At 34.0% G+C, this 15,897-nt stretch overlaps 1 protein-coding gene and 1 long non-coding RNA gene across 9 annotated transcripts in view; one reads left to right on the top strand and one right to left on the bottom strand.

Moving 5' to 3' along the window:
• PTPN12 (protein tyrosine phosphatase non-receptor type 12) overlaps nt 1–15,897 on the bottom strand; it is an 85,180-nt gene that overhangs the window by 13,937 nt on the left and 55,346 nt on the right. For 3 of the 5 annotated variants that reach the window (XM_026504326.4, XM_057304509.1, XM_057304507.1), the window contains 5 exons: nt 14,822–14,964; nt 11,501–11,567; nt 9,018–9,095; nt 8,788–8,886; nt 1,410–1,498 (listed from right to left, as the gene is read on the bottom strand). In XM_026504326.4, the coding sequence (XP_026360111.1) occupies nt 1,410–1,498; nt 8,788–8,886; nt 9,018–9,095; nt 11,501–11,567; nt 14,822–14,964 (476 nt within the window). The remainder of the gene's footprint in view (nt 1–1,409; nt 1,499–8,787; nt 8,887–9,017; nt 9,096–11,500; nt 11,568–14,821; nt 14,965–15,897) is intronic. The other 2 variants (XM_026504336.4, XM_057304508.1) reach the window with 1 other exon arrangement.
• LOC113259124 (uncharacterized) overlaps nt 1–15,897 on the top strand; it is a 104,435-nt gene that overhangs the window by 67,994 nt on the left and 20,544 nt on the right. For 2 of the 4 annotated variants that reach the window (XR_008956455.1, XR_008956457.1), the window contains exon 4: nt 9,137–15,888. This is a non-coding gene — a long non-coding RNA (uncharacterized LOC113259124). Of the gene's footprint in view, nt 1–9,136; nt 15,889–15,897 lie in introns of those variants that run through there. The other 2 variants (XR_006410052.3, XR_007188236.2) reach the window with 2 other exon arrangements.

Here is a 15,897-nt window from a genome sequence, read left to right as displayed (position 1 = left end):
AGTAATACCATATAATGAAAAAAGCATTACTGGACTGGAAGATGAGATATGTGTTCTCAGCTGACCTCTGCTAGCGTATGCAGGTCAATTCCTTTACAAAGCAGCTATATTAGTATCCCTGTGATCAAGATTACTGTAAAAATTAATGAGTTCATGACATCACTTATTGTACTGACATATCATTGACTATCTACAGAATGTACAGAGAATACAAAAAAGGAAGAAAACATATACAGTAGATGTTATAACAATGCTAGTGATTTTTTTTAAAAAAGATTTTATTTCTTTATTTGAGAGAGAGACGAAAGAGAGAGAGAGAGCACGCGTGCACTCACACCAGCGGAGGAAAGAGGCAGAGGGGGAAGGAGAAGCAGGCTTCTGATGCAGGGTTTGATCTCAGGACCTGAGATCATGGCCTGAGCTGAAGGCAGACACTTAACCAACTGAGCCACCCAGGCGCCCCAACTTCTATCAAACTTTTAAGGGAAAAAAAAACCAACAACAACGGTGAATCCTATATAAAAGAAGTCCTACTTTGAGGGAAGGCCAATCATTTTGGGCAGATCTTTGCTCAAGACAAGACCCTGTATAAGTCATTCTAATAGTTTATTTTTACAGATGTTCTACTGTGACTCCTTTTAGAAGTAATTCAATTAACACCATTTTTAATTCTACACTGTAATGGGAAAACTATCATGTAATGGAAATCTAATATGTGCCAAGTCCCATATGTAGCATTTTCACATAGTTTATTTCATTTCATCCTTAGGACAATACTTAAACAAAAAAGCCAAAACCAGTGCAGGACCAAATAAGTTAAGTGACTGAATCACAACCTCAAAGGTAGTAAATGGGTGAAAAGGACCTGAAACTAAAGCTTTCTGATTCTGTCTATATTCTTTCTATACTACCACATAACTGACCCAACAGCTACCTTAAAAGAAAAAAGAAACAAAAAGGGATACAAGAATATATCTTAACTTTATTATAAATGAGCTTGGTATGAAAGTAATAAAATGCTGAGAGAAATAAAACTCATCTTTGCTAAAATGTTATTAAATAATTTCTTCAATGTGCACACAATTTTTGACAATATAACTTTTTTAGTCACTACACAAAAACTGAAATCTTTAGAATATTTAAAAATTTAACTGTACTACATACCAAGTATGAGCTATTGTCAATTCACGGTTACTTCACTGCTCTGGTACAGTGTACTACTGAGATTTTACCCAAAGTGAAACAAAATTTTTAGTACACCAGTAACAAATTAGTGCCATACACATGCTAGTCCCAAGATAAAAGAATGATAAAAGTTATAAAAATAACTTGGAAATATTCAGATTTTGTTTTATTTAACAGTGAGTAAAATAAAAATATCCTTTCAAAGAAAATGTGACGTACAATACCTGCGGGTCCTTGGTGGTTTTGGAGGAGGCGAATCCTGTTTGTCAGGATCTATGGAGCTGACCATATTTTCAGTGTTAATTTCATTCTGCTGAGGAAAAAAAGAAATGCTTCATTAAAGTTAAAAGAAAAATTATTTTCCTTTCTCATGTTTCACATAAACTGTTTCTAGGCTTTTCAATTTTTAAAATAATGCCAATTTTCCCAAATAACAAAATGGGTTTTAAACATATTCTCTATATTTTAGCTGAAAGGGCCAAACTTCAATGAGAGAGATTAATATCAAAAAACAGTCTGGAGTGCCTGGCTGGCACAGTCAAAGGAGCATGTGACTCTTGATCTCAGGGTCATGAGTTTGAGCCCCACGTTGGATGTAGAGATTACTAAAAAAATAAATAAACTTAAAACAAAAACAAAAGCAAACTCAGTCTATCTCCAGTTACTGAAAACTCAATTGTGTACCATGGCATTTAAACACATTTCAAATGCTACTGTAAAGAAACAGATTTCCAAGAAAATAAAGATCAAAGAAGATTCAGCTTTTTTCAGGCATCACTACCAGTAGAATCTTAACATGTGCAGAGAGGGGGGAAAAAGCCAACAAAATAAGCCTTATATCTTTTACTTTTCCCAATTTTTCAGGATTCCTATTGCTACCTAGTACTTCTAAACAGGTCTCAGATCTCATTGTAATCATTCTTTGCTCTACCCTTTATCACTATGGAGTGCCCTGCTCCATTAGCATATATGGCCCTTATTATCACTCCCTGACCAAATAAACCCCAAAAAGGCAGAGACAGCCCATTCAGGGATATCCTTGTTCTATTCATTAACATGGATGTTCCAGAGTCAACACAGTTTTAAGAATCTTAGGTTGTGTTTAGGATCGTGAATAGAAAAGTTGTGAAATTATTATATAAAACATTGCCTTGAATTAGTTTCATCCTCAAGGAAGTACCTCATTTTTATCCAGCTAGGGTATGTTAATGGGCCAGAAGACAAGAATGATTTTCACCCTTGCCTATATCTCAGATTAATTTTAGAAAAAAAAAAAAAAGCTATCTTTACATACACTATGATTAAAGAACTCTGAAACTGTAGTTGCCTTTTTTTTTTTTTACATCAAAAGACACTTCTACTGTGTCCATCATAGCACCTTCTTTGCCTTTGTAACTGTTTCTTACAAGTGACTTTTTCCCCCCTAAGTATTCCCAACTAAGGAAAACAGACATCTCAACTTTACCACAATTTTTAGTGCACCCTGTATCCTGATACATAATCAGATGTATTAGATGCAATTTACGCATCTTAACTATGTATCTTACTCTGACCTGAACAACAATAACATCATGAGAACAGTTGCTTTCATTCTTATCAAAGCCACCTACCATAACGAAGGCATCTGGTGCAGGGATATCTGCTAAGGTAGGGTAGCCATGTAATTTACTGTCCAAATCAGGGCTCTTTGAGAATGAAAGTGGGAGCACTAATTATTATTACACCTAGACAAATATTAATTGGTGTTGCCTCAGGTAAATCAGGTCTTTTGGATGCCACACTTTTAGATCCTCAGACATCACCAGAATTTAGACATTCTTTGCATCATAAAAATACCTCTGACATATTAGTAATTCATCTGCTTACAAATATACACCCATAACACTCGTTAATATTTTTGTTATCAAAATCTGTACATTCACATTAAGTAGGTTAAATAAAGGTTAAGGGTGACCCATATGAAAATGCTTCTAACCTTAAAACACAGCTACTTTTTATAGTACAATATAGCCTCAAGTCATGTCAAGTCAGGTTCTGCTGCCAAATAGCTATAATACCAAACCAACACTTTCACTCTCTCTTTTCCCCCCTTCTCTTCTTTCTCCCCTCCCCCACAACTTTAGATATTCAGAGCATTCTGGATTTTGGAATAGCAGGTAAGGCAATGTGGATCAATATGTGAGATGCACTAAACAGTAAGCACTGGAGAGGATACAAAAATGTAAAGTACATAATACTTAACTCCAAGAAGTATAGTCTAGTAATATTACCAAATTAAAAAATAAAGGGGTAATGATAAAAATCATAAAGTGGTGAAATCGGAGATATTATTTAAAGGTGAGAATATTAGAATATAGCTGAAAAATATTAAGAAGTTGAGAATATTAAGGCAGTATGTAGAATGACAATAAGAGACAGGTTAAGAGGGGCACCTGGGTGGCTCAGTAGGTTGGCCATCCACCTTTGGCTCAGGTCGTGATCCCAGGGCCCTGGTATCGAGCCCTACAGGGGGCTTCCTGCTCAGTGGGTAGACTCCTTCTCCCTCTAACCCTCTCTGCTGCTCCTGCTCTCTCTCTCTCTCAAATAACTAAATAAAATCTTAAAAATAAAGAGGTAAGATACTGAGGGAAAAAAAAGAACAGAGTATGGAAGGGAGCAGGTGGGAAGGGAACAAGAAAAGAAATTAAGGGCATTTTCAAACAAATATGACAAAGGAAAGGAGGTGTCATGAATAATTTCTCGTTTTGGATAAATGAGAGAATGGTGGAACCATTAATAGAAAAGGCCAAAAGAGGAAAAAGAACTTTGGGGGGAGGTAAGACTTTGGAACAAGCTGACTTTCATATGATGAAAGAAATCAGTGTGGCAGTATAGAAATGCAACTCAGAGAACCACTGCCTACACAACATGAACAAACCTTCCCGGTCATTGGACTTCAGAGTAGGACAATGTTCTTCTTAGATTCCTTATTTTTACCTACGATAATGTATGCTCTACTCATACCTTTGACACTATTAACTACAGCTTTTGTCCCCACATTTGTCCTAATGCATACGGCTCTCTTAAGGGGCTTTTGTTACCAACTGAAACAATCACCAACTTTTGAAGGTGAGAGAAATTTCAGAAATTAAATAATCCACTGAAATTAGGTTCTAGTATATTCTTTTGTTTCTAAGAAGAGCTTGCTAAAGTTATTATTTTTTTTACCTTTTGACTGCCTTCGCCCATTTCACTAATTTTGTGTCTTAATATTTACTACAAAATAGCCGTATCAGAGGCCACAAAAAAAAATCAGAACCTAAATATCAAATACTTAAGGATATATTATCAACTGCAGAACAAAATAAATATTAAAGTGCTTTAAAAATAAAGGACATTACATTTGAGGAAAAAATATTCAGAATTCAATATCACATCTAAAATGTAAAATAACAATAGAAGGACCATAACACAAACTATTGTTGCTATTACTCCATTATCCTAGAATTGAAAATCCTGATATTGATAACTGATAGTAGTCTTTTATATACAAGATAAAAAGACATGCATGTACATCTTACAGATGTTTGCTTACTGAAGTGTTTCTAAATCCCAAATCAATAGGCTAGTCGATTCCAGAATAAACTTTCTCTTTAGATCTCCTACTCTGGAAAGTCATCTTAGTCATAAATACCTCTAACAAATATCATTTATTACAGAGTCTTATATTGTTGATCAGCATTCCAACCAAAATTTCTATCAAAATAATTTTGGAACATATAGTTTAAGAGTTTTTTTGTCTGTTTTTTTAAACTTTACCTTTAAATTGTTAGAGAAATAATAAATAGATTTATAAATGTTTCTCACAGCATGGGTTCAGAAAGCTAAGTAATATATTTCAAATCATTTTACTCAACCATACAGTTCTAAGATGATTTTCCCCAACTTTTTAGATTCCACATTTTTTCTGACTGGGGTTTATGATCTCCAACCACATATAAACCTACTATAAAAACAGTCACCTAGATTCAGAAATACCTAGAAAACAAGATTTCTTAAGAGGACACTATCAAAAAATTACCTAGAATGATAAGCTATCTTTTCTTCTATCTATTTGTCCTTCTACTTTTTAAAACCATTCATCCATTGAGTTATATAGTTATATAGTGTCAGACACTACAGTATTACAACCTTTGGCAAAATATTTATTCTTACCAAATACAATTTCCTCGGAATGGATTCCATGAAAATTGTTTTTCCTTTTTACAAAATAGAAATATCCATCTTACCCAAAAGGTAATTCAGCAGTCACCATGTCAGCAAGGACATAATCTAACATTTCAAGTTCAGTTAGCAAACATTTAGTGGGTGTCTCCTATGTACCAGGCAATGAGATAAGAAAGTGGATTTGAAATAACCACTACTTTGCCATTAGGTGATATCTCATCTCATCCCATAACATCTATATGATCTTTCTTCTATTCCTTAGCTATCTGTGAACCTCTGACCCATTAGACAGAAACAATCTGTAACAAAATTACAATCCTAGTGTGAAGTTCAGACTAGTAAAATGGAAGTTTAATTTATGGAAAAAAAACCTAAAAAGAATCAGGTAATGAGAAAACAGAGATGAAAGAGCAATGTAGTATTTATCACATATCATTTTCTGGAGATTACTAAAATATACTTAAAAGCTTTAAAAGTACAGCACTGAATACTGCACTAAAATTATTTTCAAGCAAAGGCAACAAAAGCAAAAATAAACAAGTGGGACTACATCAAACTAAAAAGCTTCCACACAGCAAAGGAAACTATCAAAAAAATGAAAAGGCAGCCTATGAAATAAGAGAACTAAATAGCAAAAAAAACCAACAAACAACCTGATTAAAATTGGCCGGAGGACCTGAATAGACATTTCTTCAAAGGCGACATACAGATGGTCAACAGGAATATATGAAAATATGTTCAACATCACTAATCATTAGGGAAATGCAAATCAGAACCACAATGAGACTTGAGACCTGTTAGAATGGCTAGCATCAAAAAGACAAGAAATAACAAGTGTTGGAGAGGATGTGGAGATAAGGAAACCCTAATGCACAGTGGGTGGGAATGTAAATTGGTGTAGCCATATGGAAACAATGTGGAGGGTCCTCAAAGAATTAAAAAAAAAAAAAAGAACTACCATATGATCCAATAATCCCGTATCTGGGTATTTATCCAAAGGAAGTGAAAACACAAACTCAAAAAAGTGTATGTACCACCATGTTCACTGCAGCCTTATTTACAAGAGCCAAGACATGAAAGCAACCCAAATGTCCATTTATCGAAGACTGGATAAAGAAAATGTGACATATACACACAATGGAATATCATTCAGCCATAAAAAAGAAGGAATTCCTGGCATTTGCAACAACATGGATGGACCTTGAGGGCATTATACTGAGTACAAGAAGTCAAACAGAGAAAGACAAATACTGTATGATCTCACTTATATGTGGAATCTAAGAACAAACAAAAAAACTGAACTCCTAGATACAAAATAACAGATTGGTGCTTGCCAGAGTTGGGGGTTGGGAGGTGGGTAAAATGGGTAAAGTGCATTAAAGGATGCTAGCTTCCAGTTATAAAATTAAAAAATCATGGGATATAATGTGCAGCACGGTGACTATACTTAATAATAATACTGTACTGCATATTTCAAAGTTCATTAGGAGAATAAATCTTAAAAGTTCTCATCACAAGAAAAGAAAACATGTACTACATGTGGTAATGGATGTTAACTAGACTTACTGTGATGATCATTTCACAATCTATACAAATATCAAATAACTATGCTGTATACCTGAAACCAATATAATGTTATATGTCAATTATATCTCAATAAAAAATGAAGAATTTTCTATACATTTGAAAAATGTAATCGTAATATTTTTCACTTGAATATAATAAAGGAAATGGAAATCTAAAATACCTACATTTCTGAAGTACAGAAACTTTAACTTTGAAATTAATCTGGTGTTTATTAAAACTACAAATATTTTTCCACTTAAGATTAAAATAAAAAGCATAGCCTATTTAGCTTTCTGAAGCATTAACTGAACCTCAATTTAAATAACATTATACACAATAATATATAAAGCATTCTATTCTATATTATATAATATTTGGCTGCATTCAGCACAGATTGTAACAGGTTTTAATTAAACTAAAGGGAAAAAGACGGCAACATGTAAGGCCTAGTTGCACAACAATTTCTATATTAATACAGGAAATAAAAAATGAGGTCACATATATTTATCTTAAAAATCTACAATTATCACTTGGCTAATAAGGGAACTACATAGCCCCTAAAACTCATGGATCAATACTAGATTATTTTAAGACACTGAGATGAGCGTTTGGTAACAAGTCTCTCATTTATAAAACCAAAAAATTTCAAATAGTCTGGGAAAATGCCAAAAACAATGTGAAGAAGAAAAGGAAAACAAAGGTTATAAATTTTGCAACTCATTTCCTTATTTTACTTCAGCTGTTAAGGCTAAGTTGATTTATCACGTGATGGCTATCTTAGGTTCAGGGATAAAAAGGTAAAGAAATTTTATCCAGGGGCGCCTGGGTGGCTCAGTTGGTTAACCGTCCGCCTTCGGCTCAGGTCATGATCCCAGGGTCCTGGAATGAAGTCCCACATCCGGCTCTTTGCTCAGCAGGGAGCCTGCTTCTCCCTATGCCTCCTCTGCCTGCCAATCCCCCTGCTTGTGCTCTCTATCTCTGACAAATAAATAAAATCTTAAAAAAAAAATTTTTTATCCAAAAAATAGCCCAATACCTTCAAGGACAAGATGATTACAGAAAGAGCAAATAAAAGAACTAGTTCGAAAACAGAGGCAGACATGAAAACACTATGAGAATAAAGTATTTTTGTCAGGTCAAAAGTTTCAACTTCCAATAAGATCTTTTAAGGCTAAAATGACATTGAACTAAAACACATGCCAAAAAGGGACTTGCAGCATTATAATTCTACTTAATTTAAAAGCCTGTGCAAAATTAACTACAAAACTTTGTATCATTATGACCAAGAACACAATTTAATTCATGTAGAATCAACTTAAAATTACTTAGGTGAGGGGTAGAAGAAAAGAAAGAACGATGCAGTTAATGTTTTTAAAAGTAATTTACATTTGAAACAGTAAAGATTTTTGACGTAAGACCTATTTTCCTAACTATGTTCTATTTTGAATATTATTTAACTTGTACTGGAGTCATTAAATATCCATGACAATGGAGAGAGTCAAACAGGAAGAAGGAAAGGAGTTAACAAAACCAAGGTTAAATAAAAATAACAACTGTTACGGATATTCTCATGTTAGGTAAAACACAGATGACAGTTAAAAAGCTAAATATTACATCTTGGTTAAAAAAAAAAAAAAAGTTTTCGGGGCACCAGGCTGGCTCAGTCAGTAAAGCATGGGACTTTTGATCTCAGGGTTAAGTTTGAGCCCCACGTTGGGCGGAAAGATTACTTAAAAAAAAAAAAAAAAAAAAAATCTGAAGGAAGGAAGGAAGGAAAGAAAGAGAAAGGAAAGAAAAGTTTTCTAAAATTAATAGGCCAAGAACACGTACCACTCCATCAGCAAGTTTCTGGGCTCCATGAATTTCATATAGTTGCAGCTGTTTTTCAAACAGTTGGGCGATAGCTCTATGAACAAGCTCATACTGCTCCTATTAGGGAGATGACATGATAAACAAGGGAAAATAAACAAGGGAAAAGACATTTGGAAAAAAAAAACCCTAAAAAACCAAGAAGGCATTTAAAAAAATACAGTCTCATAAAGTGAAACAAAAAACTATACCTTAGTTTGCACTGCAGAATGCCTTTGTGTTCTCATTTCTTGTATTAAATTAAATACATTAAATTCCTCTGGTATTTTCTAAAACAAAGAATTTAATACATCAACTCTTTTTCATACAGACCTTTAACTTTTCAAACAGACCTTATATACATGCTGGATGACTGAAAACATTTACTGAGCACTACCTACCATCCATCAGACACTGTTGTTGGCATTGGATAGACAGTTATCTGGACCCTCAGCAGTCAAGCTAGTGAGGTAAGTGAACAAATAAATATCCAGCCAAGGTATAATTACAGTGCAGTGGGAATAAAGATGCTGTGACTAACTTTGTCTGGTGTGTGGAGGAAATATACATAAACACTGCAGATTAAATGTTAATCTATTTGGGGAATTGAGAAGCTTGATGTGGATACAGCCTAAAACTGAAAGAAGGATAGGTATTTAAGGAGGAAAGAAGACAAGGCTACCTGGACTCCCACTGTAAACATAATAGCGTTTGAACTCATTCTACAGGCCCCAATTTCCTGGGCTGGCTACATGAGGACCAGCTAAGAAAGCTGGTAAAAATACAGATCCCTCAGCTACGTATCTGGAGACTGTGAAACATCCCTGACAATTGTTTGGTACATATGGAATTAGAACTACTACAGTAGGTAACACTGACATGAGCAGATTTGATATTCAGTCTGCTTTTGCAGCAGGGAAGAGGAGAGTCTGAAGGAGAGAAACTAGTAGAAGTTTACCGAAGGAATCTAAAAGAAGACAAAGATACAAACAGATTTGAGGCACATTTCTGAGGCAGAACTGTTAGAACTTCTTGATCAACAGGAATATTTTGGAGTGTAAGGAAGAGTTAAAAATGATTCCCAGATTTACTGCTTTATATACAACAAACGATTTTTACAGAGCGCCTGGGTGGCTTACTCGGTTAAGTGTCTGCCTCGGGACATGATCCCGGGGTCCTAGGATTCAGACTCCCTGCCAGCGAGGAGTGTGCTTCTCTCTCTCCCTCTGCCCCTCCCCCCTGCTCGTGGGGGGGGGGGGGGCCGCGGGCGCGCGCGCGCCCTCTCTCCCTCTCTCTCGTGAATAAATAAAATCTTAAAGAAAAAAAAGATTTTTACATCAAGTCCTAACCTAAAACAGATTATATATATGTTAAGCCAAACACAATCAAATGAGGACTACGTTCAAAATACATAACTTCTGGAATGACCAGATATTTATTCTGCTTATTGGCATTTCCATCCCAATTTTAATCTTTGACTTTTACGTTAAAATGGGTTAGAATCCTAGTTATATTTTGTTCACTTAAAAATTTTCATTTGAGTATCAGGAGATGATTACATTTTTGAGGAATACAAAAATAAAATTTAACCCCAGAGGGCTTTTGAAGAAAATTTAAAATTTAAATATTCCCTAGCAAAACTGAAAAATGTTAAGGCAGAGGAAAAAAGGGAAAGAACAGAGGGAGGAAAGAAGGGAAAAAAAAACCAAAATATTTTATTAATCCTACTTGATACAAGATAAAGATTGACATATTCACAGAAACACAACTTAAAGCTATAAAGGGGCAACCTGGCTGGCTCAGTGAGTAGAGTATGTGACTCTTGATCTTGGAGTTTTGAGTTCAGACCCCATGTTGGGCACAGTGTTTAAAAACATAATTTAAAAGAAAGCTATAAAGAATTAAAAACTTCTCCCTAATGAAATGAATACTATAGAACCAACAAGAGAAGCAAATCTACATACAATGAGACAACTTAGTGTTTTTCAAATCTATAATGAGGGCTGTGTTTTATTTACCTCCATATCCTCCATAGTATTGAACACAATGTCTTTGAAATAGTAGTGGTAGTAACAACAGTAACATCAGTTTTAATGAAAACTAACATTGAACTGAGCACTTGCTATAGGACACACGTAGTTCTAAGGAACTTTACAAAGGTTAATTTATTTTTTATGAGTTATTAATATTATCATTCCCATTTTCAGTTGAAAAAATTGAGGCACAATGAAATTAAGTAATTTGACCAAAATCCCACAGACAGTAAATGACTAAATTTTAATCTGGGGAGTTTCGGTCCAGATTCAACATCCTTAACCACTATAAAATAACATTTCCATTTAGGCGTAAATATTTATTGCATTGATTACACTTATACCTAGAATAAATATAAAAGGCAATGAGGATTCTATATTTGGAAAAGTCAACCCAGAGTTTACATTCTAAATGTAGGTATCAATTCACATAGAACAAAGGCATAGTAACATGTTTACTTTGCTGCCTCATGCATTATCTCAAGGTAATATACATCATTTATACCTTTTCCATTTTCACTACCTTTTTTCTTACATAGTAAAGCTATTTCTAAAAAAGTAACATGTATAACAAAACACATGCTATAATTTACTGCAATTTACCATTAAGTTGGAAAATAATAATAGATCAATAGGATATAATGTTATATAAAAATTCTTACCCCAGCTTTTAGTAAATTCCATGTATAATCTATGGCACAAATGGCACCTGTTCTTCCACAGCCTGCACTACAAATACAAAGTTTGAAAGAACAATTTGATTTTTGTCATAAAAGAATTGTATTTTAAATGTGGATGAACTTTTCAGAAGCAAAAAAATCATTTAAGAAATTTGACAATATTCTACTATTTTAGTCAACAAATCATAACTTGAAGTGTGTGCATGGCAAACATCTTTAACATTCGTATTTGTATCTTGTGTTTATTTAATTTAGGGAATGTCCAAGATTCAGAGAATACCTAAGTGATTCACAGAAGACCTAGCAGCTTTTACCTTAGAAGTCTAATTCTACCTCAGAAAATCTTGTCCAGCCAACATAGTAAATTGCAGAGAGAAATTTATTTTACACCCAATATGGCTCTGGTGCCTTATAGTAGCAGAGGAAATGATACACCATTTCAATCTGCAAAAGGTATAGAAAAGATGAGGACTACCACAAGCCCTAGAAATTGGTTTGAACACTAGCAGTGATTTCACCAGAACAACAAAGACAAGTCACGCATTCTCACCTCCTAAAGAACTAACAGAACCTGGAGAATGTAAAGTGAAATTCTGCAGGTTTTCTTATTTTAAAACATGACAAAGTACATTAAAGCAACTGATTCTCAACTAGAGGGAGATAGGAGACATGCACCTCAGGACCGAGAATCACTCGGAGTAATTAAAGACATTACTGACATCACCAGAATAATTTTTAGGTAGAAAAAAAGTTGGGTAGCATTTTAATGCATATTTTGAAACCTTCAGAAATATCAGTAGTTTGTCAAACATGTCATCTAAGATTTCCTGATAAAATACATCTATAAGCAACTTAGTATGATTTTTAAAAAGCTCTTAATAGACATTAGTAATACTAATTTTTAACTGTTGATACATTTATCAATTCCTCATCAAAATATTTCTAGACTATTGTGTTGAGTTACTAGGGGCTAAATGACAAATATTTAAAACTTGACGGTTAAATGTGTGACCTTACAAAGACACACACACAACCAGATTGATGAAACACAATGCAAAATTTAAAAACAGATCTGAGTATATTTCAGTATTACATAATGGTGAATTTTCCCATGAAAGGGGAAAGATTAGACCATTCAATAAATGATACAGGGAGAGCAAGCCTAACAAGAGCAAAAGCTGGGCTCTTACCTCATATCTTAATCATAAAAAAAATTCCAGATGCATTAGAAATAGGTTTACAAAAAAACCTACAAAAGTGCTAAAAAAGGTAGTTTATGTACTACTGTTACAGAAGGACTTTCTAAGCATCTCAGTGGGCAGAAAACATAAACGAAGATTCATAGCTCTGACAACATAACAACTTAAAATTTATGTGTGGCAAAAGATAGGCAGAATAAAAGCCATTTAAAAACCATGCTACTTACAACATGACTAAAAGTTAACAACCTCAATATATAAAGATACAGGAAGAATTTATAACAATTTTTTTTAAAAGATTTTATTTATTTATTTGAGAGAGAGAGACAGCCAGCGAGAGAGGGAACACAAGCAGGGGGAGTGGGAGAGGAAGAAGCAGGCTCCCAGCGGAAGAGCGTGACATGGGACTCGATCCCAGAACTCCGGGATCACGCCCTGAGGCGAAGGCAGACGCTTAACGACTGAGCCACCCAGGCGCCCCTATAACATAATTATTAAGAGATGAATGCCTGCTAATGAAAAAAGTGGAAAAATATACAAATAAGCAATTCACAAAAGAATATAAACTACCAAGAAAAAAAAAAAGTGGCCTGTCATGCAGGCATTAAATCAAACAAACAAGAAGATAATAGTATTGGGGAGAGTACGGGAAAACAGGCACCCCACAAATTGACTAATCATAATTAGCATTAGCTTTATGGATAACAAAATTTAAAATATGTATTAAAAGCATGAAAAAAGTTCATGTTCTTTCACTTAGAAATCCCACTTGCTTATATCTACCCTAATAAAGTAATTACAGATGTGCTCAAAGATTTTACCATGAAGACAGCCACCTGGACATTTAAAATAGATGAAAAAGGGGGCGCCTGGGTGCCTCAGTTGGTTAAGCATCTGCCTTTGGCTCAGGTCATCATCCCAGGGTCATGGGATGGAGTTCCGGATCGGGCTCCCTGCTCAGCAGGGAGCCTGCTTCTCCCTCTGCCTGCTGCTCCCCTGCTTGTGCGCTCTTGCACACTCTCTCTGACAAATAACGAAATAAAATCTTTATTAAAATAAATAAATAAATGTTTTAAAAATTAAAATAAAATAGATGAAAAAGGATGGGGGAGGGTTAGTAAATGCCAAGGAATGGAAGTTAAATATAAAGTATAGGGTAGTCATAATTCATTGTAGAAAGAATAATTACATAATTTAGAAAAATGTACACAATTACATTACATGGGGAAACATTCTTTAAAAACTACACACACACACTGAAGGACACATACTGAAGTTTTAACAATGAGCACCTCTACTGGAATTGTGACTTCCTTCCTTTTATGTATGTGTTTTCTAAGTCACTACAGTTAAAATACTATTTTGGCTGCTAAAAAATATTAAATGGTCTATTTAATTTTTTAAAGGAAAACCTTCCTATCAAATTGATTCTTGAACTATATACATTGATTGTGCAACACTGATAGAACAAAAAATGATTGTGACTAAACTGTGAAGAAGTCAAGTCAAAGCAATTTCTATGATTAGATTTTTTTCTTCTTAAACACGCAACTACTTAAATGGTCAACTAACCACTGAATTAACTCTAGAAAAATATTTTTTAATCATTCAAGTTGTTAACTGATTCCCGTATGTCCATCAGCAAGTCACCTTTCCCGCCCATAAATAAAAAGCAGCCTTTTCAACCCACTAGTAAGCATTACAATCAGACCTACTGGATAAGAAAAACTATCTTTGGTGTTCTGTCTCCACCAAAAAAATCTTTGAACTATTTAATTAACCAGTAAATTTCTGAGTCTGAGAAATTTCGTTTACTCTTTATAACAAATGTGAATGCAGATACAAGTCACTTAGAGAAACCGATAGCAGTTTTATGAAATAAGTACTGTTTCTAAGTCTTTTAGAAGAATCTAACGTAAATTAAAAATTAAGAGAAGAAAAATTGCCTCAGGATTCAGATCGCTTTTACTATTTGGAAACCAATAAAATGACATATCTCACTTGGTAATTCCAAAAATTAGGTTTCAAAATACCAAACATCACCCATATTATAATGCCTACTTATAGTCCAAAGTATTTAAATATTTGGAAAATTCTTTTGTACCTGCAATGAATACAAATAGGCACATCTTCATGTTCTTGGTATTTCCTCATTAAGCTTATCATGTCCAGAATAGAATCAAATGATGTGGGAACATCATGGTCTGGCCAGTTCACATAATGAAACTGATATAGCCTACGAGATTCCTTCAAGAATAACAGAAATTCAGCAGTTATAAAAAGACACTACAAACTTTAAAGCATACAGAAAAGCTGCACATCTCACTTTACTGTCATTTGTAAGATATTTACGTGGTATTTAACAATGCCTTAAAAAAATAAACAATAACTACATTTATTGACTCTCATATACCAAGTATTAATATAAGGGCTTCACATATAACAATTTATTCTCCATGTGATGCTATGAGGAAGTTAATGTTAATACTATCCATGTTTTATAGGTAAGGAAATTGAGACAGAAAGATTTAAATAATTTGCCTCATTTTTCACAAGTGACAAATGCGGGTCTGAACCCAGGTACCTCCAGAGGATGCACTTTAACCCTTACACTGTGCATATTCTTTAATTATGAGCAGTAACTGGATGAGCAATATATCATAAGCACTGTGTTCAAATCTACTGTAATTAGAAGACTAACAGAATGTTTAAACCGAAAAAGAAAATTAGAAACAAACTTGTCCGACTCCAATCCATTTCCTTATTTTAGATAAGTGGTTCTCAAAGCATGGAGTGCTGGAACCATGTCTACTTGTAAACAGGAAGGTAGGATGTATAAGTATGTTTACAAATGTAGTAACTGAGGAAGAATGATGCACTTGATACCCATGCTTAATGGTTCATAATGGTTTAAAAAATTAAAATAATAAAAATACAGAGATTGAGGAAGAAGCCAATAGAATTCTCTAATATCCATCAGATTTTCTTTTATTTCTTCCTAGAAAATTATCATTTTATATAGATCTGAGACACTAAAGTCAAAGGCCTCAAGTAAAACCAATATATACCTAAATGAAGACTTAGCTTTGATGGTGGTTTGTTTCTAAAAAGTTGTAAATTAGCAAAAGCCAATAATAATTTTGCAAACAATGCTATAATCTGCTTACTGTAATAGAGGAA

The sequence above is a fragment of the Ursus arctos genome, unplaced genomic scaffold (assembly GCF_023065955.2).
Source record: "Ursus arctos isolate Adak ecotype North America unplaced genomic scaffold, UrsArc2.0 scaffold_3, whole genome shotgun sequence".
Classification (NCBI taxonomy): Eukaryota; Metazoa; Chordata; class Mammalia; order Carnivora; family Ursidae; genus Ursus; species Ursus arctos.
This window is presented reverse-complemented; position numbering and strand designations above follow the sequence as displayed.